The 23,231-nt window shown below is 50.5% G+C and overlaps 1 protein-coding gene across 20 annotated transcripts in view; it reads left to right on the forward strand.

Annotated features, from left to right (window-relative positions):
• The first annotated feature begins 1,029 nt into the window (after positions 1 to 1,029).
• Positions 1,030 to 23,231, forward strand: part of ODF2 (outer dense fiber of sperm tails 2) — a 35,609-nt gene continuing 13,407 nt past the window's right edge. The window contains exons 1-12 of one of the 20 annotated variants that reach the window (XM_053908359.1): positions 1,698 to 1,808; positions 2,906 to 3,140; positions 4,703 to 4,793; positions 5,715 to 5,831; positions 6,111 to 6,236; positions 13,747 to 13,917; positions 14,829 to 14,989; positions 15,761 to 15,890; positions 16,475 to 16,606; positions 20,741 to 20,812; positions 22,356 to 22,427; positions 22,549 to 22,665. In XM_053908359.1, coding sequence (XP_053764334.1) covers positions 3,109 to 3,140; positions 4,703 to 4,793; positions 5,715 to 5,831; positions 6,111 to 6,236; positions 13,747 to 13,917; positions 14,829 to 14,989; positions 15,761 to 15,890; positions 16,475 to 16,606; positions 20,741 to 20,812; positions 22,356 to 22,427; positions 22,549 to 22,665 — 1,221 coding nt within the window. In that variant the 5' untranslated portion in view covers positions 1,698 to 1,808; positions 2,906 to 3,108. Of the gene's footprint in view, positions 1,131 to 1,617; positions 1,809 to 2,008; positions 2,147 to 2,589; positions 2,709 to 2,905; positions 3,141 to 4,702; positions 4,794 to 5,677; positions 5,832 to 6,110; positions 6,237 to 13,746; positions 13,918 to 14,828; positions 14,990 to 15,760; positions 15,891 to 16,474; positions 16,607 to 20,740; positions 20,813 to 22,355; positions 22,428 to 22,548; positions 22,666 to 23,231 lie in introns of those variants that run through there. The other 19 variants (XM_053908362.1, XM_053908358.1, XM_053908361.1 and 16 more) reach the window with 19 other exon arrangements.

Genomic DNA, 23,231 nt, shown 5'->3' on the forward strand with positions numbered 1-23,231 from the left:
TGCATGTGTGTGCGTGTGTGCGTGTGTGTGTGTGTGTGTGTGCGCACGCGTGGTGACCTCTCAATTCTGTCCATTCTCAGATTTTCCATCACAAAAGCCCCAAAGAACTGCACTGGCTATGAAGGGCCCTCTTCAGAGGGTGAAGAGCAGACAAAATCACATGGGCAAAATCCTTCAGTGGGTGGAGAGAGGAAAGTTTCAACCAGGATATCTGGTCAAGTCCAAGAGGTTGGCTGTGCGCTCCTTGAAGACTAGGTAGGGTGTGTTGGTCTAGCACCCCTTGAACTGGGCTTAGCACATAGCAGGGACTTAATATTGGTTCAGCGAATGTGGGAGCAGTGAGAAATGATCAACAATTCCGTGCTGGGGGTAGCAAGAGACATTTTACTGAGATCTTTGATCTAGGCCTGGCAGTAAGAAGTTTACCTTGGGCAGCAAGAAGGACATCACTTCCTCTGAAGGGAGGAACTAAAAGATGGTGGGGAGGCGGGGCGGGGACTTAAAATGAGTGCAGATAGGTAGGGAGAAGGTAGAGGAAATTCTTGATGGCTTTATTTTTCTCTATGAGAAAGGAGAGTTGGGAATAGGAGACGGGAGAGGCAAAGGTTTGGAAAAGCCACTTGGAGAGAGAAGGGATCTAGAGACAAATGGAACAATTTTGGGCGGTGATGAGGGCTCAGCTGAAGGTGGAGGCCATGGTGTGTGGGTTTCATCCTTGCAGAACCTCAGGTGGTTGAATGATAACAGGAGACCCGTTACTTATTCAATAGGGAGAAGATGAACGGACGTGGAGGGCTCCCTAACACCGGGGAATGAATATGGTGGGCATTAGCCAATGCGAAGAAAATGAAAGCGAAGCCAGAAAAGCAAGTACTGTGTGGACAGCGGGAAGCTGGAATTTCAGATTTCAGGTGTACCAGTTGTGTGACCCTGAGGGGGCATGGCTGAGGTTCAAGGGAAAGTCAGGGACATGAGGACGTCAAGCGACCGAGGCCAGATTGGCCTGAGGATGTTAAAGTCTCCCAGAATCCAGGGCGGCGCGGTGAGCCACGTGACAGCCCCCCCTTGATTGCTCCACAGTGAAGCATAGTTGAGAAGATGGCGGCCCAGCGAGAACCTCATCGAAGTAGGTCTGTACACACAGCAGCGCCCAGTGTGCAGGAGGGCGGTGAGGAGCGAGGGGGACGCGGCCCGTTCCTCCAGTCTGGACAAGGATAGAGGAGGAGCTGTGGGAAGGGGCGAGATATCAGAGTCTGGGTGGTGTGCGCCACCAGCGGACTACTGAAGGGGCTGGATGTCAGAAGCTGCGCGTCGCTCCGGCCGATTACTCGTTCTGTGTCCCCAGTCGGAGCCCAGTTTCCCAACACGTATCAAAGGGCCCGGGGTAGAGTTTTAACGCTCCTTCCAGTTAGGGGACTCGAGGGGGACCGCGACGGGGTAAAAATGGCGGAGGGCCAGCCGGGCCTTGAACGGCGGGGCAAGCCCCGGCAAAGCCCTCTAGTGGCGTCGCGCGTCTCCACGGCGACGGGACGCGTGGCCCAGACGAGGGCGGAGCTTCTTGTGGGGCGGGGCATCTCTGTGACGCCAGGGGCTGGGTCTAAATGGCGAAACCCGAGAGGCTCCTGGGGGGGTTTGAACTGGCCAATGGGCGAGCTGCCGACCGGGTGTCGGAAAAGGAGGCGGAAGCGGGGAGGAGTCGCCGCGGGAGCCGCACTGCATCCGCCGCGGCGTCTCCATGGCACGGCCCTGGCCTCCGACTTCAACGACTTCATAAGGAGGCGTTTCTGGGCGCAGCCGTGCCGCTCCTGGTGAGAGGCCGCCGGCAGGCGGGACCCCGGGCGCTTCGGGGCGCCCCGCCGCCGCCGCCGCCGGGCTGGGTCCGGGAGGGAGGGATGGCCCCCGCCGCTCCCCCTCCCCCCCGGCCGCCCCTGCCTCCAGCCCTCCGGCGCGCTCGTCCCGCTCCGGTCAGAATGTGGCCCCCGCCCCGCCCCCCGGCGCGGGCCCTCTCCTCCTCCGGCTAACGGGCGGGCCGGCCGCCTCCCACCTGACCTGGCCTCCGGCGGGACTCTACTCCCACCTCTGCCGCCCTCCGGCGGGGCCTCGCCCTTCTCTCTATGGGCAGAAACTGGTCCCCTCCTGCACGCTGGTGGGTGGTCGTCGTCTCTTCCCCGCCGTCGGAGGCTGGCCCCGCGCCCCTTGCCCGCCGGTGGGCGTCGCCCCTGCCGCCTCTCCCTCCCTGCGGGCCTCGGCTCGGCAGTTATTTGTCCGCGCCTCGTAGGCAGTGCTGTTTCCCCGGGGCCGTCTCCCTGCCGCCCAACCCCGCGGGAGCGGGATCACCAGCCCAGGGGCCTCCCCGGGGGTCCCATCCCGCTCCCTGCACCACCCGGCGTCCGACCCGCTCTAACTCGGATACTAAGTCCTGGCGGCCGCTGGCTGTTGCGCCCGGGAGGATTTTCCCTTCGCCGTCGGGGGTACCCACTTGTGGCCGAACGCCCCTTTCTCCTGCAGCTGCCGCCCCTATCGCCTTCAAATACTATTGGTCCTCTCCGGGTTTCTATTCTGCCGGGAACGCCCCCTTCTCCTAGGAGACCCTTGCCCTGGCCCCGCCCGGAATATCCCTCCAGCTCCCTTCTCGGATTCCGGCCCTTTGGGGCCCACTTGGGGACCTGGCGGTTCTCGCCCTCCACGCGCGCCAGCCAGCACCTCAGGTTTTCCCTTTGACGGCCACCCACCACTCCTGGGTGGGGCCTGGGCGTGGTGGTCCTTGTCCTCGAAGTTCCGCCCCTCGCCCGTCCCCAGGGAGGGGAGCTTCCTCCGCGCCCCCTACCCACCTACCGGCCGTCCATCCACTGCCCCGCAAGTCGCTCAGCCTCTCCTATCTCCCCCCCACCCCCCACTTTGGCAGGACAGTTGCTGTGCGACTTGGACAGTAGAGGAGCGCCTCCCAAGTTTTCATCCAACTGCCACCCCCAAGGCTTCCACCCTCCTCCCCTCAGAGAGGACGTTTGATGCCGGGCCCCTGAGATTGTTATTGACAAGCCCCTCTGGGTCCCCCTGAGCAGAGCCTGCTGACCCAATTGCCCACCTTTGCGGCTTTGATGCCTAGCCATGTCTGCCTCATCCTCAGGCGGCTCCCCCAGGTACTGCGGAAGGGCAGGGAAAGGTGGTCAGGGGCCCTCAGACCAGGCTCACCGGGGGCTTCTCTTTCCAGCTTCCCTGTTCTGTGTATTGAAAGTCTGGTCCAAGACATTGAGAAATCATTTTGAAAGGGAAGGAGGAAAAAAGTGCAGGCAGGCCATCCCAGTTCTGGCTCCCTCTTGCCCTCCCTCCCCAGGTGCCCCAGTTCCCAGGAGCAAACAGGGTCACCATTGTTGGAGTAGGAGGCATGCAGGTCCTTTTTGAAAGAGGGCTGCATGTAAATAACAATGATGTCGGAGGTGGATTTGGCAGTTAGCAAGGTATCGATGCAATCCAGGTGATTGTATGGCAAGCCTGATGAGGGAGAGAGATTTCCCAAATCTGTTGGCTTTTAAGTGAGGAGGGGGAAAAAAAAACCTGTCTACTTAGATTTGGTATTCCTTTCCCAAATGACTAGTAGGGCGCAATAAATATATTTTTTTTCTTTTTCATCAAAGCGTAATAGATGTACAGCAAGATGCATGCTACAGTGCCCCAGAATTTTTATGTTGCATCTTTAGGTTACATTATTTTCCCAGAAGTATTGATGGGGAGGGTGAAGCCTTATTTTGGGGCTGTCAGGAGGTAGTGGGATGGATCAAATGAATTTTCCAAGTCCCTTTCCGTCATGGCATTCTTGACTCAGACGCTCTGCTGCAAAATATTGGACATTAAACTTTTTTTATATTAGCAAATCTGGTGATGGGGTTGTTTATGTGTAAACATGATGAATTGCACATATTATTAAAAAAAAAACCTCTCTAAGACAAAAATAACCCTGCTTTTCAAGACGTTAAAAGGTATAAAGTGGGATATTTGGGGAAATAGTAACTTTTCTTCATCTTACTTGAATGTTTGTTAATTTTATGAAATTTGAGTCACAGTGACTTTGTTCCTGGGCCTGCTGGGTTTTTGTTTTTGTCTTTTTTTTAGAGAGAAAGCTCTCAAGCAGGGTAGAGGGGTATAGGGAGAGAGAGAAAAAGAGAGAAAGAATCTTAAGCAGGCTGCACGTTCAGCTCGGAGCCCGATGCGGGGCTCAATCCCAGGACCCTGGGATCTTGACCTGAACTGGGATCAAGAGTCGGCTGGTGAGCTGAGCCGTCCACACACTCCCCTGCTTCTTTTTATGTCTGTCATTCACTGAGCATTTTTCCAGGGCTGCCCCTGCTCCAGGCACAGTCCCTGAGCACTTTCATCCTTGGCCAAGTTAGTACCTTGCCCGTGGCTCCCGTGCCGCCTGCTTTTTGCCACCCGACAGACAGGATGACAGCTGGGCGTTTCAGCGAAAGGTCACAATATGTGCGATGCAATGGCAGGTTACAGGGTCAGCCCTGTGAATGCCCATCACCCCCTGTTTCCATCCCGCTGCCAGGCACACCAGGCGTGCTCGGTGCTCGTGTAAAGGGAGCCGAGTGATTCCAGACTGGTTCTCCTAGTCATAAGCTTGTGTGTAATTTCGGGAGATCTAAGGACTAGAAGAGCCGTATTTTTCCGCTTACAATCTGGTTCTTGTGCCTGGGTGCAGGTTTCCATCGTGTGGGAAGAACGGAGTAACAAGTCTCACGCAGAAAAAGGTCTTGCGGACACCCTGTGTTGCGCCCAGTGTGACTGTGACGGTAGGTGACACGCACACGGAGCAGCCCTCGGGTCCGCGGCCCCACCGCCAATGCTTTTGCACACCTTTTCCAGGACCTGCCTTTCCCTGCTGGCACCACTGTGGCCCCTCGCTCTGCTGGGTGCTTTCATGCCTGTCCTGCTGATTGACTGGGATGGTTTTTTTTTCTTTTGCCTGTGGTCCAGCTGCTGGGTGTGAGGAGGTTGTCTTAACCTAATCCTTCCCAGTTCCAGAAGGCTTGAGAAAACTTCCAAAAAGAAAAAAAAAAAAAAAAAAAGAAGAAGAAGTAGAAGAAAAGAAAAAAGTCAAAGAATGGGGAAGGGATAGTTGCTGGAGGGGTGGCGGGGGGGGGTGGTGGCAAGGGGTGTGCAGCTGGGGGTTCTGCCCTGCTTATATTCAGAATCTATGCAACCTTCTCATCTCAGCATTTCCTATCGCTTTCTGTGGTCGTCCTCTCTCACCTGCCTGCTGCCTGATTTGTTTTGTGCTCTAACCGTTCTGTGAGTCTCCTGCGCTAATCTGCCCGCCCAGATTACCGCGCAGAAGGATTCTCCTGCCCTCTCCCACGGTGCTACGCTGAGTCTGGAGAAAAGCTGTGCATTCCAGCAGGCTTGGACGGAGATTCAGCGCTGAGGACCCTGGGGCTGGGTTCGGGTTCTTCTGCGGAACGTGCGGGTCTGGCAGACCCCTCTCTTGAGTGGACGTAGATCTTCCCGGTGGTCTTCAGCTGGGATCTCTGCAGCAGCCTGCGGGAACAGCACCGCTGCCTTCGTTCCTGCCCGCATGCCAGTAATTGGTAGCTGTCCTGCTCGCTTGCTGGCTAGGCTTTCAGTGGCCCCCAGAGGCTCTGAGCTCTGGTTTTTATGCCCGTTTACTCATCCACAGATCAACCTTTTTTGTGTTGTCCTCCCCCGCCTGCCAGAAGCGAACCATGAAGGACCGCTCTTCAACTCCCCCCTTACATGTTCACGTGGATGAGAACACTCCTGTCCACGTCCACATAAAAAAACTCCCGAAACCATCAGCAACCAGCAGCCAGGTAGGAGCCTGCCGGCCGGGCGAGGTTAAGGCTGTGGAGCAGGGGGCCGCCTCCCAACCCGGCCACCTCGCGCCTCAAACTCCAAAGGTTTCCGAGACAGGTGCGCTTGCTTTCAGAGGTCAGCTGCCTGCTTAGAAGGTAGGCGGCCCTTGATCCAGAAACGGCAGCAGCAGCCTTAGTCAGAAGAGGCTCCCCTGCGGAGTTGGAAGTGGGTGCCACCAGAGTGACACCACGGCCGGCCGTGTGGGGAAGTGACCCTGGGTTTGTCCCTTTCCACAGAAATCTCATAAGCGCGGAATGAAAGGGGACACCGTGAATGTGCGGCGGAGTGTCCGGGTGAAAACCAAGGTACCTTGGATGCCCCCTGGAAAATCATCCGCCCGGCATGTGGGATGCAAGTGGGAGGTAGGCTCATTCTCGTTCAGGCTTTCCTTCTCGGACTGGTCAGGGTCTAGCAGGCCTCAAACTCGGTATGATTCAGGGTCGGCGGTAGCTCTTAGGCATGTCCAGTAGGTCCAGTAGGTCCTGCTAAACCCCGAAGGCACATGATGTTCTTGGGTCCTCACAAGACTGCAGTGTGGTAGGTCTTGCTCTCCCAATGTACAGATGAGGAAAGCAAGGTTCCGAGAGGTGAAGTCCCAGAGAAGGCAGCAGCAGAGCCTGAATTGGGGCTCAGGGCTCTCTCATACAAAAGGGTGCACCCTTGGCCTCTCTGGTTTGTACGTGTGGAGCCACGTCTTTTCCCGTGTAACCGGGACAGTATCTGAAGCGTAACTTAAACGTGTACCAGAAATGTGCCTATCTAAGAAAGCACCGCCTCTTTCGAGGCAGTCCCCACGAGAGATTATGCGTGTATTCCACAGTTGTCCCCCAGACCGCTTCTGGAACTGGTTAATCATTGCCTTCCGTATGAGTTGTGAAGGTGCCAAGAGAATTACTGTCCTCTTTTTAGCCACGCCTCAACATGTTTTGCGTGTCCGTCTATCCATCCATCCACGCAGTGATCCTTGCGGCATAACATTTATCGAGACTTGGGCCAGACACTGCCGGGCACTGGGGTGACAGCCGCAGACTGGCAGGTGCACCCTCCTTAGGCTTACATCCTAGTCAATTGCAACGAGAAACGTCAGTGACGAGACAAGACCTTTTGGCTGCATTTTAGACAAAGGTCTCATTATAGGGGCAGGTAAAAAGGACCTGAGGCTGCTTCCAGATGATGCCTGCCATTTTGAAACAGTCTTTTGCTGGTAGTTTGTTACTTCTTTTTGTTTTTGGTAGTTTATTACTTTTAAAAGTAGAAATAAAAAGTGAAAGTAATTACTCTGAAGTCCTACTTCATGGGTTTGACTCCCTGATTTATCAGTTTTCCCTAAGAGATAAAGGGAGAATGGGATATTCTAGGGAATAAATGAGAAGTGTTCTAAATGAGAAGTGTTCTAACCAGTGTGTGTGTGTGTGTGTGTGTATTTACATAAGAAAGATTGGAATTAGGGGCGCCTGGGTGGCCCAGTTGGTTAAGCGTCCTGCTCTTGGCTTCTGGAGCCCCACACTTTGGGCTTTGTACTGACAGCACAGAGGCTGCTGTGTCTCTCCCTCCCTCCCCCCCCACTAGCACCTGCACGTGCTCTCTCTCAAAAATAAATAAACATTAAAAAAATTAGATAAGGGGCGACTGGGTGGCTCAGTCGGTTGAGCGTCCGACTTCAGCTCAGGTCATGATCTTGCGGTCTGGTCTGTGGTTTCGAGCCCCCATCGGGCTCTGTGCTGACAGTTCAGAGCCCGGAGCCTGCTTCAGATTCTGTGTCTCCCTCTCTGCCTCTGCCCCTCCCCCTCTTGCACTCTGTCTCTCAAAAATAAAAAAATAAACATTAAAAAAAATTTTTTTTAAATTAAATAAATACATGAATACACTTAAAAAAATTTTAATGCCTTTTAAACAAGAGGGAAAGAAAGCTTGGAATTAAAACGCTGTCTTCCATTTTTTACTACACGTACCTGACTAATCAGTTAGATGTAAATGAAAAACAACTATGTTTTAAAACACAAGCTCTCATTTTTATTGAATGGAATATACTGTAATTGAAAAGCTTACTGATATCTCATGTTGGCAAGGGTAGGAGAAGTCAGCAAACTTTTTTATACTGTTTTGAGAGGATTGGTGAAATCATTTAACAGTTCTGGGGCACGTATGTAAACATTGATGCTAGGTTTTATTTTTAAAAAATATTTTTTGGGGTGCCTGGGTGGCTCAGTCGGTTAAGCGTCCGACTTCAGTTCAGGTCACGATCTCACGGTCCGTGAGTTCGAGCCCCGCATCGGGCTCTGGGCTGATGGCCCGGAGCCTGGAGCCTGCTTCCGATTCTGTGTCTCCCTCTCTCTCTGCTCCTCCCCCGTTCATGCTCTGTCTCTCTCTGTCTCAAAAATAAATAAATGTTAAAAAAAAAATTTTTTTTTAAATTAAAAAAAATATTTTTTAAGATTTTTGTTATTTTTAAGTAATCTCTGCACTTAGTGTGAGGTTTGAACTCACGAACCCAAGATCAAGAGTTGTACAGTCCACTGACTAAGCCAGCCAGGCACCGCAGGGATCCTGTAGTTTTATACCTAGGAATTGATATTATAGGGATTTTTTTGTTTTTTGGGTTTTTTTTAAGTTTATTTTGGGAGAGAGGGAGAGAGAGCACTTAGGGGAGGGGCAGAGAGAGAGAGAATCCCAAGGAGGCTCCCTGCTGTCAGCATGGAGCCCGATGCAGGGCTCGATCTCGTGAACCTCAAGATCATGACCAGAGCCGAAATCAAGAGTTGGACGCTTAACCACTTAACCGACTGAGCTGGGGTACATGAGTACAGATATCATGTATAAAGATGTTTGTAAGAGAGAAATTTTGGAAGCAACCTAAATGTCTATCAGGAGGGTATTGGTTAAATTGTGATATATCCATGCAGTGGAATACCATACAACTGTTACAGTGATGGACGTAGATATTCATACATGATCATGAAGCACGGAGCTGCACAGCGGGTAGAGTTTGGCCCTATTTGTCCAAACAAGGGCATCTGTGGGTCACCTGGCTGGCTCAGTAGGCAGAGCATGTGACTTTTTTTTTTTTTAATGTTTATTTTTGAGAGAGAGGGAGACCGTGCGCGTGGGAGAGGGGCAGAGAGAGAGGGAGACACAGAATCAGAAGCAGGTTGCAGGCTCCGAGCCATCAGCACAGAGCCCGACGTGGAACTCGAAGTCACACGCTGGGAGATCATGACCTGAGCCACAGTCGGGTGCTTAACCGACTGAGCCACCCAGGTGCCCCTCATTATTTACTTATTTATTTTTGTTAGGTTTATTTTGACAGAGGGAGAGTGACGGGGGGAGGGGCAGAGAGAGAGGGAGAGACAGAATACCTGCTGTCAGTATGGAGCCCGATTCAGGGCTTGATCTAATGAACCTCAAGATCATGACCTGAGCCTAGATCAAGTGTCAGACACTTAACCTACTGAACCACCCAGACGCCTCAGAGCATGTGACTCTTGATCTTGGAGTCTTGAGTTCGAGCCCCATGTTGGGCGTAGAGCTTACCTGAAAAAGAAGAAAAAAACAGGATGTCTGTATCCATGTGTACATACATGTGTTTGTATATGTATAACATTTTCTCGAAAGATAAATAAAAAGTAGTAAGCAGTGACTACCTCTGGGGTTGGGGGGCCCTTAAAGGTTTAAAAATAAACCTTAAAGGTTTATTTTTTATCATCTGCTTGAATTTCATTATAACAAGCATACTATGTTTTATAATTAAAAATGCTTTTTTAAAAAACAGAAAACTTAGTAGTTTTTGAAGTCTACATTAAAGATCTGCCACTCTGGAAACTGGCTTCCCTACTGACCTAGGTTGCTAGGACCTATGGTCCCCCCTGGAAAGTTCAATGCCTACTTTCAGTTCTGGGGCCCCAGAATCCTAGAAATGGAAGAGCTCAGAGAGGTGACTTCTGTCTCAGATAGCAGCTGTATTTCATGATGTCCCCTTGAGCCAGTGCCCTTCTCCTTCCCAGCGGGACTCTGTGTTTCTGGGAAGACCCAGCCTGACCTTTCCCATTATGGGCAAGCGAGAAAGGAAATGTGGGGTGAGCTGGACGTGGACCCCAGAAGCTGCTGTGTACATGTGGGGGTTCTTGTTTGATTTTTTAAAAAATGCTTATGTATTTTGAGAGAGAGAGAGTGAGCGTGGGAGAGGGGCAGAGGGAGATTGGAGAGACAGAATCCCAAGCAGGCTCCACGCCGTCAGCAGAGTCTGATGTGGAGCTCTATCTCACCAACGGTGAGATCATGAGCTGAGCCAAAATGAAGAGTTGGTCGCTTAACCAACTGAGCCACCCAGGTGCCCCCTTGTTCGATTTTTTTAAAACCCCTTCTGGTATATAAGATTGATTGCCTTTGGGAGAAAGGAGGTGTGGGTTTTTTTCTCTACCCTATTTTTATTATTTTTAAAACATTTTTTGAATGTTTATTTAGTTTTGAGAGAGCGACAGAATATGAGTTGGGGAGGGGCAGAGAGAGAGGGAGACACAGAATTCGAAGCAAGCTCCAGGCTCTGAGCTGCCTGCACAGAGCTCAAGGTGGGGCTCGAGCCCACAAACTGTGAGATCATGACCTGAGCCGAAGTCGGACGGACGATCAACCGACTGAGCCGCCGAGGCACCCTTCTACCCTGTTTTGAAAAGTGATCTGTTTTTGTTATGGAAAGTTGAAAATTCAGAAAAATAAACCATCACCTGTCACTTTACTACTTTAATGTGACTGCTATTAAGTTTTAAAAGCTTTTTCTTAAAAAGTGCAGGAAAGTACACACATCAGAAGTATACTGCTTGACTGATGAATTTTTACAAACTGACTGTATCTGTGTAACTAACTACCACACCACTTAAGAAACCACATCATCATGAGCTTCCCCAGAAGCTCCCCTCTGGTCCTAATGCTGTCATTACCACCCCTGTGGGGAACCACCCTCCTGAAACTGCTAATATTTTGGTTACACTTACTGTCACACTTTTTCCTATGCATACTTTTGGGTTTTATTTTTTTTATTTTTTATTTTTTTTCCAACGTTTTTTATTTATTTTTGGGACAGAGAGAGACAGAGCATGAACGGGGGAGGGGCAGAGAGAGAGGGAGACACAGAATCGGAAACAGGCTCCAGGCTCCGAGCCATCAGCCCGGAGCCTGACGCGGGGCTCGAACTCACGGACCGCGAGATCGTGACCTGGCTGAAGTCGGACGCTTAACCGACTGCGCCACCCAGGCGCCCCACTTTTGGGTTTTAAAATACCATTGTTATCATACTATATATTGTCCTATTACCCTCCTTTTATTTTTTATTTTATTTTTAAAAACTTTTTTAACATTTATTCACTTTTGAGAGAGAGAGACAGACAGACAGAGCACAGTGGGGGAGGGGCAGAGGAAGAGGGAGACCCAGAATCTGAAGCAGGCTCCAGGCGCTGAGCTGTCAGCACAGAGCCCGACGCGGGGCTTGAACTCACGAACCGCGAGATCATGACCTGAGCTGAAGTCGGACGCTCAACCGACTGAGACACTCAGGCGCCCCGTATTACCCTCCTTTTAAATATTGCCAACTTTTTTTTCTTAAAAAAGCAATGTGCAGTCACTGTTGAAAAATTAGAAAATCCAAACCAGCACAAGAAAGAAAGTTAAAAAAAACACCTGTAATCCCAACACCCAACACTCTGAGAAGAGCTCTGGAACTTTTTTTTTTTTTTTTTTGAGGGAGAGAGCAAATGCAAGCACAGCAGGGGAGGGGTAGAGAGAGGGGGCAGAGAATCCAAAGCCGAAGCTGGTTCTGTGCTAACAGCAGGGAGCCCAATGCGTGGCTGATACAGGGCTTGAACTCATGGACCCAGCGGTCATGACCTGAGCCAAAGTCAGACACTTAACTGACTTAACCACACAGGTGCCTGACTGCCTTGGAACTTCTAGGTGGAAGCCTTCCTGATCTTTTCTTACGAAGAGACTCCTTGTTTTGATTTTTGTAACAATGGGATTACTTAATGTATTCTTTTTGAACACACTTTGATTGTATTTATATTGTATCTTGCTTTTTTTTTTTTTTTTTTTTAAAGACAGTATTCCATTGTGGGTATATTTGTACCATGATGTATTTAACCAATACTATCTTGTCATACATTTATCTTTATCCTTGCCTTGATATTAACTATTGATTCACATTCTTAAACATTCTTGATAAGTCCCTAGAAATAGAATTTCTGGGACAAAGGGCACATGCATTTTTTTTTTTTTTTAACGTTTATTTATTTTTGAGACAGAGAGAGACAGAGCATTAACGGGGGAGGGTCAGAGAGAGAGAGGGAGACACAGAATCCGAAACAGGCTCCAGGTTCTGAGCCATCAGCCCAGAGCCCGACGTGGGGCTCAAACCCACGAACCACGAGATCATGACCCGAGCCGAAGTCGGACGCTTAACCGACTGAGCCACCCAGGCGCCCCCACATGCATTTTTAAAATTGTACCCAGACCTACTTGTCTGGTATTAGAGTCATACTCTTATTTTATTTTTTTCATTTTTAAACATTTATTTTATTTTTGAGAGAGAGTGAGAGAGAGAGCATGTGCTTGAGGGAGGGGCGGACCAAGAGAGGGAGAGAAAGAATCCTAAGCAGGTTCTGTGCTCATGTGGAGCTCAATCTCATGAACTGTGAGATCACGACCTGAGCCAAAATCATGACGCTTAACCAACTAAGCACCCAGGCGCCCTGAGTTATACTCAGTATTGAATACTTTTATTCCTGATATCTGGCACTTGAGCTTAAAAGGAGCACAGAACTGAACAAATAATAAGAAATAGCAAGTACTGGGGCGCCTGGGTGGCGCAGTCGGTTAAGCATCCGACTTCAGCCAGGTCACGATCTCGCGGTCCGTGAGTTCGAGCCCCGCGTCAGGCTCTGGGCTGATGGCTCGGAGCCTGGAGCCTGTTTCCGATTCTGTGTCTCCCTCTCTCTCTGCCCCTCCCCCGTTCATGCTCTGTCTCTCTCTGTCCCAAAAATAAATAAAAAACGTTGAAAAAAAAAAAATTTAAAAAAAAAAGAAATAGCAAGTACTTAATGCACCAGAACAAACCTGGAGACTGAGTCAAGTTGAACATATCAAAACCCATGGAAACCCTGGCTCCCAGATTATAATATCTTTCTTCCTGGAATCTTACAAGCAAAGAGTCATACAGCTTGACAATCTTTTCAGGGGGGCACTTGCATTTTGTTTAAAAAACATGTTTTTATGCTGATGTATTTAAATATTTCCAGACATCATACCATTCTACCCCTCAAGTATTCAGTATGTGTTTCTAATAATTTTTTTTTTTTTTTTTTTTTTTTTTTTTGCGTAACCAAAATAACAATGATTAGTCCTAAAAACTTTATTTCTTCTTATCATCTATCTGGTCCACGTCACATTTACCCACTCGTCCCTAAAGCACCTTTTATAGCAGATGTGGGGTACCTGCAACTGTCCACTGGCATGCATTCATATTCATTTAAAAGGCTTTTGACATACTTCAGTTCTACCTTCGGTATGTGAAAACATCTATCGCCCCAAACTTTTGCCATCTTTGGGTATTGTGACTATTTTTGTCAGTTTGTTCTATCCTTTATTTTAAACTTGACATTGTAACACAGGCTTATTTCTTGGTAGAAAATCTTCAGAAACATCACGTAAACAGGGGTAGGTAATGTTCCATCGAGAAGGCGCGGTGTGCTCTCCGTCCTGAGGTCCCTGTGGTCGGCCCTCGGCATTTTAGCCCTTCCTGCCTCCCCTGGACAAGCAGGTGGCTCTGGAGCTGATGGCTGTGGCTTTGCCTTATGAGTTCACGTGTCTCTCCCTCCTCTGCATCAGAATCCGCCTCATTGCCTGGAGATCACACCACCATCTTCAGAAAAGCTGGTCTCGGTGATGCGGTTAAGTGACCTCTCTACAGAAGATGACGACTCGGGTCACTGTAAAATGAACCGTTATGATAAGAAGATTGACAGTCTAATGAACGCGGTCGGTTGTCTCAAGTCTGAGGTGAGGGAGGTAGGGGGTAAAATAGCTATTGGCCTGAGGGTGTGAAGGACAGCGGGTCCTGGTGACCGCTTCCTTCAGGCTGCCTGCCCCCTGCCCGCAGGCCTCCTGCCCTTCCCAGCAGGCTGCCCCAGGGCATTAGATGCCTCTGGGAAGGTAGCCGGGGCAACCTGGGACCCCTCTCCATCAAGCGCTTAGCCCAGGCCTGGCCCTGACCCTCCTGGTGCTCTGTACGGAGGCCCTGGTTTGATCTGGCCCAACAGTAAATGAAGCCGGTGGTGTTATTGTCCCCGTTTCGGAGACGAAGTGACTGGGACGCTGGGACCTCTGTTTCCCAGTTGACACAAAAGTTTTAAAAAAGAACAAAGCCCCAAAGAGGTGAAGGAAGTTTGTCCTCAGTTGGTGGGCCATGCCCTTAATTGGAAACGACCTGGAAGTCCCTGGCCCCCAACCGGGAGGGTGGCGGCGCTGGCGTGAAGTTCGGGTCTTGAGTGCTAATGTGGCCTGTGTCTTTAATCCCCCACCCTGCACTTGGGGCCCGTGGGCCCTCCTGGGGAACCTGGGGCTGGCTGCCTGGCAAGCCCTTTCTCCACAGCCCGCAGCGCGTGGGCCTTTTTGTGACATCTCTCCTGCGGTGTGCCAGCTGAACCACGGTCTGTATCCTGGCCCTGTCCCCGACCAGCAAGTCACTTAGGCTCTGTGTACTCGGTTTTCTCTGTCATGAGGAAACGAGATGAGTAGCGTCCGCCCGGAGAGTCTGTGCGATGACTAACTGAGATTGCAGCCAAGTGGACCTAAGTGACCTATGTATCTGTCAATCGGAGGCGCCGTTCTCTGGTCCAAAGTGATGGGCCTGGCGATGTGCGGAGGAGGAACCTCCCCTCAGTGGCCCCTGCCTGCGTGCCCCTGCACAGGTCAAGATGCAGAAAGGTGAGCGCCAGATGGCCAAAAGGTTCCTGGAGGAGCGGAAGGAGGAGCTGGAGGAGGTGGCCCATGAGCTGGCCGAGACCGAGCACGAGAACACGGTGCTGAGGCACAACATCGAGCGCATCAAGGAGGAGAAGGACTTTACCATGTAAGGCGGCCCTGTCCCAAAGTGTGCCTGGTGGGCCTGGGCACTGCCCCCGGGTCACAGCATACCCAGACTTACGGCTGTCCGGCAGTCACACGGCTAGCTACCCTATGGCGCCCGTGGTTCACGCTGTGAGGGGAGACGAGGACCCCCATAGAGTGCAGCGGGGGCGGGGAAGCCTTTCCGGAAAAAGCAACATTTAGGGAGAGTCCTGCAGAGTAGTTAGGGGAGGTGGGCAGTAGGTGCTGGGGAAGAAAGGATGCTGGATCTCGAGTGAAAGCCCCCAGGGAGGAGTTTGCAACTGAGAAATGGAAGGCAGGCAGGAAGGAGGAGAGGGGGCGGGCAGAGGGCAAGGGGAGCCATGGAGGTTGGCAGGGGCCGCTCTTAGCAGTCGCTTGAAGGGGTTTCCACTGAGCGGCCGTGGAGGGGTGTTCAAAGCAGGGCGCGGTGCGGCCAGGCTTGGCTCCGGTGTGAAGAGTGGATGGGAGGCTCAGAAGCAGATCTGACGGTGGTGGCTTTGAGGCTGTGGCAATGGCCAGGGACAGAGATGATGCTGATAACCAAGAGGCAAGCAGGGCCACAGATGCCGTAACGTCACCTGATGTGAAGGCGTGGCTGTGGGGCCCAGGTGGCCTCCCAGGGGCCATCCCTCCCCCTCCCCCACTGTCCCCTGGCCAGGAGATGAGCCTCGCAGGGCATTGTGAGGCGAGCCCAGAGCTCCGGGTGGGCCGCGGCCTGGGAGGGCTCACAGAGCCCTATTCTCTCTGGCCCCAGGCTTCAGAAGAAACACCTCCAGCAGGAGAAGGAGTGCCTCATGTCCAAGTTGGTAGAGGCTGAAATGGATGGGGCTGCTGCTGCCAAGCAAGTCATGGCCTTGAAGGACACCATCGGGAAGCTGAAGACAGTAGGTGGCAGGCAGAGAACCACTCAGCCCTGGGACTGGGCCCAGAAAGGGGCAAGCTGCAAGCCGGGGAGGGGTCTTTACGCAGTCATCAGGCTGACTTTATGACATCTCCAGGCCAGGGGAGGGCACACTGGACTCCTCGAGCCCCACCCCCACTCTTACTTCTGGGTCCTGATCCCCGAGGATGACCTCTGGTGGCCAGGGGCTCTGAGTTGACCTCATCATGGGTCTCCTGGGATCACAGTGAGTCAAGGCCTAAGTCCGATTCCTGCAAGTGTCAGCCACAGTTTGATTCCTGCGAGTATCGGCCACCAGGTGTCGACCTCCTCCTCCACTTCTTCCAGGAAGTCTGCCTTACCTGCACTTGCCCATGCTGGGCACCCCGGCCCTTGTCCCTTGTCGTTCTCAGCTCCTGCCCCATCCTTGCAGGCCCACCTCCTCTGGGAAGCCTGCCCTTGACCGCTCCGGCCCTGTACACAGCGCTGGGCTTCTCTCCCGGGCTTCCTGGCACCAGCACCTCTTAAAAGGGGCCTGGCTCCTCCCTTCTTCCCTGGCACCGTGTAAGACTGCCTGCTGTCTTCCAGGAGAAACAAATGACCTGCACGGACATCAACACCCTGACGAGGCAGAAGGAACTTCTCCTGCAGAAGCTGAGCACGTTTGAGGAGACCAACCGCACCCTCCGAGACCTGCTGAGGGAACAGCACTGCAAAGAGGTGAGCTTGGACTCGGCCGCACCCCGTGGCACCAAGGGCCCATCTGCTCCGAGCCTCCGTCCCCCCCCGTTCCTCGTCTGGGAAATGAACGTGCTATCCGTGCCTGGCCTGACCAGACGAGACGTTCACGTCAAGTGCCGGGCACCCCGGTTGACTGCCTTGGGTGCTGCCTTGGTTGTCAAAGCTGGACCTGGTGGCTCAGGAAGGACCTGAGGAGTCCGGGATGGGCTCGGCCCCTGGGTAAATGGAGGATGGATAATGATTAGTACCGACGGTAGGGCTGCACTTTTCTTAAAAGATGGTCTCTGAAAGATATTCTATATTAGCAAATGATTCTGGAAAGACTGATGGCAAAAATAGCCATCTTCCTGTTTGGTTCAAATCAAAGAGACCATGGTGTCTTTTGTTTTGTTTTGTTTTGTTTTATTTTATTTTATTTTTAAATTTTATTTTATGTTTAGCATTGTGAACTTCTTGTTTTATTTTTTAAAAATTAGTATTTAATTTAATTCATTATGTGTTTATTTTTTAAATTTTTATTTAATTTTTTTAATTAAAAAAGTTTTAATGTTTATTTTATGTTAGAGAGAGAGAGAGACAGAGCATGAGCGGGGGACGGACAGAGAGGAGGGGAGACACAGAATTCAAAGCAGGCTCCAGGCTCTGAGCTGTCAGCACAGAGCCTGATGTGGGGCTTGAACTCACTAACTGCGAGATCATGACCTGAGCTGAAGTTAGATCATGAGACCTAAGCCGATGCTTAACCCACTGAGCCACCCAGGCACCTTGTTTATTTAGTTTCAAGGTAGGCTCCACACTCAATGGGAGGCTTGATCTCACAACCCCAAGATCAAGAGTTATTGTTTTACTGATTGAGCCAGCCAGGTGCCCCACAATGAGTATGTAAAATAAGGAATATAAGCAGTGTGCTCACAGACCAGGCTTCCAAACGAAATCTTGTCCGAGTCATTAAATGTCTCCTTTGATGATAAGCTTATCAGAGGGATCCTTTCTCTCCAATCTGATAGTTTTTTATCATTTACATATATATCTGAGCAACATACAGTATTGTTTTGCATGTTTTCAAACCTTACATAAATGATATTGTTCCATATGTGTTCTTCTGAGTTGCTTTTTTCACTCAAAAAATATTTTTTAATGTTATTTATTTTTGACGGGGGGGAGAGAGAGAGAGAGAGAGAGAGAGAGCGAGCGAGCATGTTCGAGAGAATGGGGGAGGGGCAGAGAGAGGGAGAGAGGGAATCCCAAGCAGGCTCTGCACTGTCAGCCCAGAGCTCGATGTGGGGCTTGAACTCACGAACCATGAGATCATGACCTGAGCCAAAATCAAGAGTTGGACGCTTAACCAACTGAGCCACCTAGGCACCCCTTCACTCAATATTTTTATAAGATTCATCCGGTTTTGTCCCTGAGACCTAAGATAGTTAATTTTCACTATATTCCATATTATGACTACTCCACAACTTATCCTTTCTTCTGTTGATGGAGGTGTATTTTCAGTTGTTTGCTATTAAATAAGCACTGTTATTTGGGGCATTCATGTATATACTGTCCTGGTGTATTTGAGAGTTTCTAGAATATATTTCTATCGGTTTTATTAGTTATAGCGAAATTACTCTCTTAAAATAGTTAATACCTGTTTAATGTCTGGCTCAATATGCTTGGGTGGGCAATTTTTTTAACTGCTTTTTTTTTTTTTTTTTTTTAATTTTGAGAGAGAGGAGACACAGAAAGAGAGAGGGGGAGGGAGGGGCCGAGGGAGGGAGAGACAGAATTCCAAGCAGGCTCTGTGCTGTCGCGCAGAGTCTGACAGGGCTTGAACTCACAAACCGTGAGATCATGACCTGAGCTGAGGTCAAGAGTTGGAGGCTTAACCAACTGAACCAACCAGGTGTTCCTGGCTGGACAATTTTTAACCTCTCTGGGCCTCAGTTTTCCCACCTGCGAAATGGGAGTAGCATCTTCCACGTGGTACCACGTGAGGACATGGATGGGGGATTGGCATACTTCCTGGCACATGATAGCTGTTTGGTGTGGTAGGGGCTGCTGCTGTTTGTCCTGGGACTGGGGCCTCCAGACAAACCTCTTCCTACTCAATTTGTCTCCTTTTTGACCCCTTAGCTTCTACTGTCCTAGAATCCCGGAATCTCCCGTTGGAGATGAAGGGTCAGCTAATCTGGACTCCCACCCACAGCGGCTATTCTCTGTTCAGTCTGGGCTCTCCTCTCCCCCTGCCCCCATGGCTCTTGGGACGGTACCCCCCCATCTCTGTGCTTCCTCGGGATGCTCAGTGGATGAGAATTTGCTCTGGCTGTGGGGTCGGTTGGCTTAGGGCCCAGCGCTGCCATTTCCAGCTGTGTGATGTCGTGCAGCTCACCTCACTTCTCCCAGCCTCGATCTCCTCCTCTCTAAAATGGGGGTGGTCATAGTCCATGGCTCCTTAGAATGGGGGATTTGGTGAGAGTTGTGTGTTCGTTTGTGTAGTGTCCCCCTGGAGTCTCGGAGGACACGGCGTAAAGGACAGTGAGAGGAGCTGCAGGCCTTAACTTTCATCCCGTGTTCTTTGCCTCTTCCTGTTGCTGGAGAAACCATGATGCTGGCCTCTCTCCACTCCCAGCCCTGCCATGGCTTGTGAAGGGGACCTGTGAGCCTGAGAGGAAAAGGGAAGGCGAGCCCAGCCCCCTTCTATGGAAGAGTAGAGATGGTTCTCAGACACAGCCTGTTTGGGAGAGATGGGCAAGGGTGTGAGCAGGCAGTCGGGGAAGAAGAGGGAGCTCAGTGGCTGATAAACTTATGAGTGATGGGGGAAATGCAAGCTAAAGCAGCAGGAGTCTGCTGGAAAGACTGGCCGCCACCCAGGGCCCTCCTCCTGCCCATGGCCATGCAAATCCGTGCAGGCATTTTGTAGGTCATTTCAGCTGCCGCAGATCACAGACCTTCTGGCCCAGGCATGCCGCCTCTCTCCACCCTAGAGAGAGACACTTTGTACACGTCTGGCCCAGCACAGTACATTGCTACAGTGTTTGCATTTATGCAACCTGGGAACAGCTTCCTTGCCCAGAGGCTGTGCAAGGGGAGAGGTGAAAAATGCAGTGGCCTGTTGGAGAAAGAAGGCCGATTAGTGGCTGCAGGGGGCTAGGGGAGGAGGGAAAGAAGAGTGTTTTAACAGGTCTTTCGGTTGGGATGATGGAAATGTTCTGGAACTAGAGAGTTGTGGTGGTTGCACAATATTTGGATATACTATATATATGCCACTGGATTTTACACTTAACCAAATGTAAAATGGCATGGTTTATGTTAGCGATATGTTACCACAATTTAAAAAATTAATCATGGAAAGTGCAAAAAAACATTGAATTGTGCATTTTATTTATTTATTTATTTAAAAATGTTTATTTATTTACTTTGCGAGAAAAGAGAGAGAGCTCAAGCAGGAGAGGGACAGAGGGAGAGGGAAACACAGAATCTGAAGCAGGCCCCAGGCTTTGAGCTATCAGCACAGAGCCTGATGCGGGGCTCGAACCCACAAATCACGAGATCATGACCTGAGTTGGAAGCTTAACCGATTGAGCCCCTAAATTGTGCCCCTAAATTGTGCTTTTTAAAGGGGTATGGTATCTGAATTTTCAGCTCAATAAAGCTGTTGGTGTTTTTTTTTTTTTTTAAGATTTTTAAATTTTTAAATAATCTCTACACCCAACATGGGGCTCAGATTCACAATCCCAAGATTGAGTTGCACACCCCACCCACTGAGCCAGCCAGGCATCCCTCAAGCTCTTTATAAAAAACCAAGTTGTAGCATAAAAATACAGTATGCTATCATTTGGGTCAAATCACTCATAAATCCCTTCGCATCCCAACCCCCCAAAAGATAACATTTCTCTAGGTGTAGCTATATATAAATGCGTAGAGAAAGGATAGGCAGGACACTCATCAAACCAGTAACAACGGGGTGGGGTTTGGAGGTGGATGAGGGTGATTATTTTATAATGAGGTTGCAATCTATTTATGATTCCTATAATTGGGAAATGTAAGTCTTGGAAAAGGGAAAGAATCCATAGGATGTAGACATCTGGGTTCATTGCTTAACGACCTGTGTGCCTTCCCTTGAAGGATTCCGAAAGGCTAATGGAGCAACAAGGAGCACTACTCAAAAGGCTGGCGGAGGCGGACTCAGAGAAAGCGGTAACACTGCGCCCCCTGGCGGATCTAGTGGGTTTTAGGCGACAGTGCACAGAGGGGCTGGAGGGACACGGCAGCCTCGCTCTGACATTTCTTTGGGTCTTAGTTTCCTGATCTGTAAAATGGGCTGATGTCCCCTGCCTTGCCTGCTCCACTGGGCTTGTCTAGTTGATCACTTGGAAGCTTGAAACCACCAAGCTGAACACCCAACCTGAGGGATGCTGCTCCTGCTGATGGAGTTACTAACCATCAGTCTGTTACTTGAATTTCCTTATTTGCATTATGGATTAAAAACCATCCAAAGGTAGACTTTTTGGCTCAGAAATTCCAGTTCTGGGAATCTCTCCCAAGGAAGCATGCTCCAAAGGCTGGTCCATGGAACCCTAAGTTCCTCGACGATGTTAATGGGTACCAGAAACAAAAGCAGGGAGTGATCTGTGGTCACATAAATCGGGAAACTGCTGACAGGCCTGCACAAAAAATTCACCATGTTAACTCCCAAGACCTTTTGGAGTATTTGAGGTATTAATGCCCACACGAGTCTCCCAAGGGAGAAGGAAGATGAAAGCCACCTATCCCAAGGTTGGGCGCTCGGCCCCCGAGGCCTCTCCGAAGGTGACAATCGGGGATTCAGCATGAAGGGGATAACGCCTAAATCTGCATCTCCAGCTTGAGAGCCCGGGAACCAAATTATGATACATCAGTAAATTGAAACTTTAACTTGCTGTTTCAAAAGGTGTAGAAGATTTAATCACATTATGGTAAATGTTGTAGGAACATTTTTGCATAAGACTTCTTAATGTGTTTTTTTTTTTAATAAATTTTTTTTAATGTTTATTATTTTTGAGAGACAGAGAGACAGAGCATGAGCAGGGGAGGGGCAGAGAGAGAGAGGGAGACGCAGAATCAGAAGCAGGCTCCAGGCTCCGAGCTGTCAGCACAGAGCCCGACGCAGGGCTCGAACTCACGAACCGTGAGATCATGACCTGGGCTGTGGTCTGATGCGCAGCTGAGCCACTCAGATGCCCCAAGACTTCTTAATGTGTTTTAACAGTGGTTCTCTTTGCCTGGGGGATTATGGGGATTCTAATTTAGCATTTTGTTTTGTTTTTCATTGTTTCCATGACTAATATTATTTAATTTAATTTAATTAATTAAAATTTTTTGAGAGAGAGAGCGTGAACAGGGGAGGAGCCAAGGGAAAGGGAGAGAAAGAATGCCTGGCATGGAGCCTGATACGGGGCTCGAACTCACGACCTGTGAGATCGTGATCTGCGCCGAAATCAAGAGTCAGACACTTAACCAACTGAGCCACCCAGGCGCCCCTAACGTTACTTTATCTTAAATTGCAAGATCAATACGTATTTGTTGTCTTGAACATTCACTACAGATATTGGATGCTTTCTGCCAGGGTCTCTGTGACATGGGCAGGTACAGTTGGGATCTTGGGCCTTGTTGCCCAGGCACTCACAGGAGTGGCTGTCGCCCCCGGGCCCGACTCCCTTGCTCTTCCCAGGGAGCTCATGACAGTGTGTGTTCTCTCCAGCGCTTGCTGTTACTCTTGCAAGACAAGGACAAGGAAGTAGAAGAACTTCTCCAGGAAATACAATGTGAGAAGGTACCAGCCCTGACAGTTGCTCCTCCTTATGAGCCAGTAGAGTTTCGTGGGGAGGATGCACTCTGGAATTGGACATCTGGGTTCAAATGCTGGCTCTGCCACTTTCTCTCTCTCTCCAAAGGCTCAAGCAAAGACAGCGTCCGAGCTTTCTAAATCCATGGAGTCTATGCGGGGGCATTTGCAGGCCCAGCTCCGGTGCAAAGAGGCAGAGAACAGTCGCCTGTGCATGCAGATCAAGGTACCTGCCGGCCCCACGGGTGGGAAAGGAGGGGCCGGGACATGGCAGTCCCAGGGCGGTGAGCCACACTCGGTAAGGCTTTGCCTCGATGGTTTATGGGGCACTTGCTGCCAAGGCACTTCTGCTTCAGAGAGACTCTGGGACAGTGGCAAGAGCAGTGGGCCCCAGAGGTCTTGGGTGCCCTTCCCAGGAGTGACCGGGTTTGGTGCCGTGACCCTGAGCCAGTCACTTAATCCCTTAGGTCCTTGGGTCTTTCAACTACCCCGGGGGGAAGGAACGGTCTCAGTTGCTGCTTGCCTGTGTGAGCTAGGGACCCTCTGAGGTAGTAGCTCTGCTGAATGAGTGAGAGGTCCTTCTGACCACAGCACTGGGAGCTGAAGGAAGAGTTCTGTCCTAACATTAAGACCCGATGGGTTCAGTGACCCAGAAAGGTGCCACGGAGAGCTGGGAATGGCCCTCATCCCTGGCCTGCATTTAGAGAGCCCTAAGGCCCCACGCAGTTGGTGACCCGTTTTCTTTTTCCCTGTCCCCCATCCCCTCTCTTCGCTGGTCCCCTTTCCTCGTCT

Source organism: Panthera pardus, unplaced genomic scaffold, assembly GCF_024362965.1.
Source record: "Panthera pardus isolate Hobbes unplaced genomic scaffold, ASM2436296v1 HiC_scaffold_20, whole genome shotgun sequence".
Taxonomy (NCBI): Eukaryota; Metazoa; Chordata; class Mammalia; order Carnivora; family Felidae; genus Panthera; species Panthera pardus.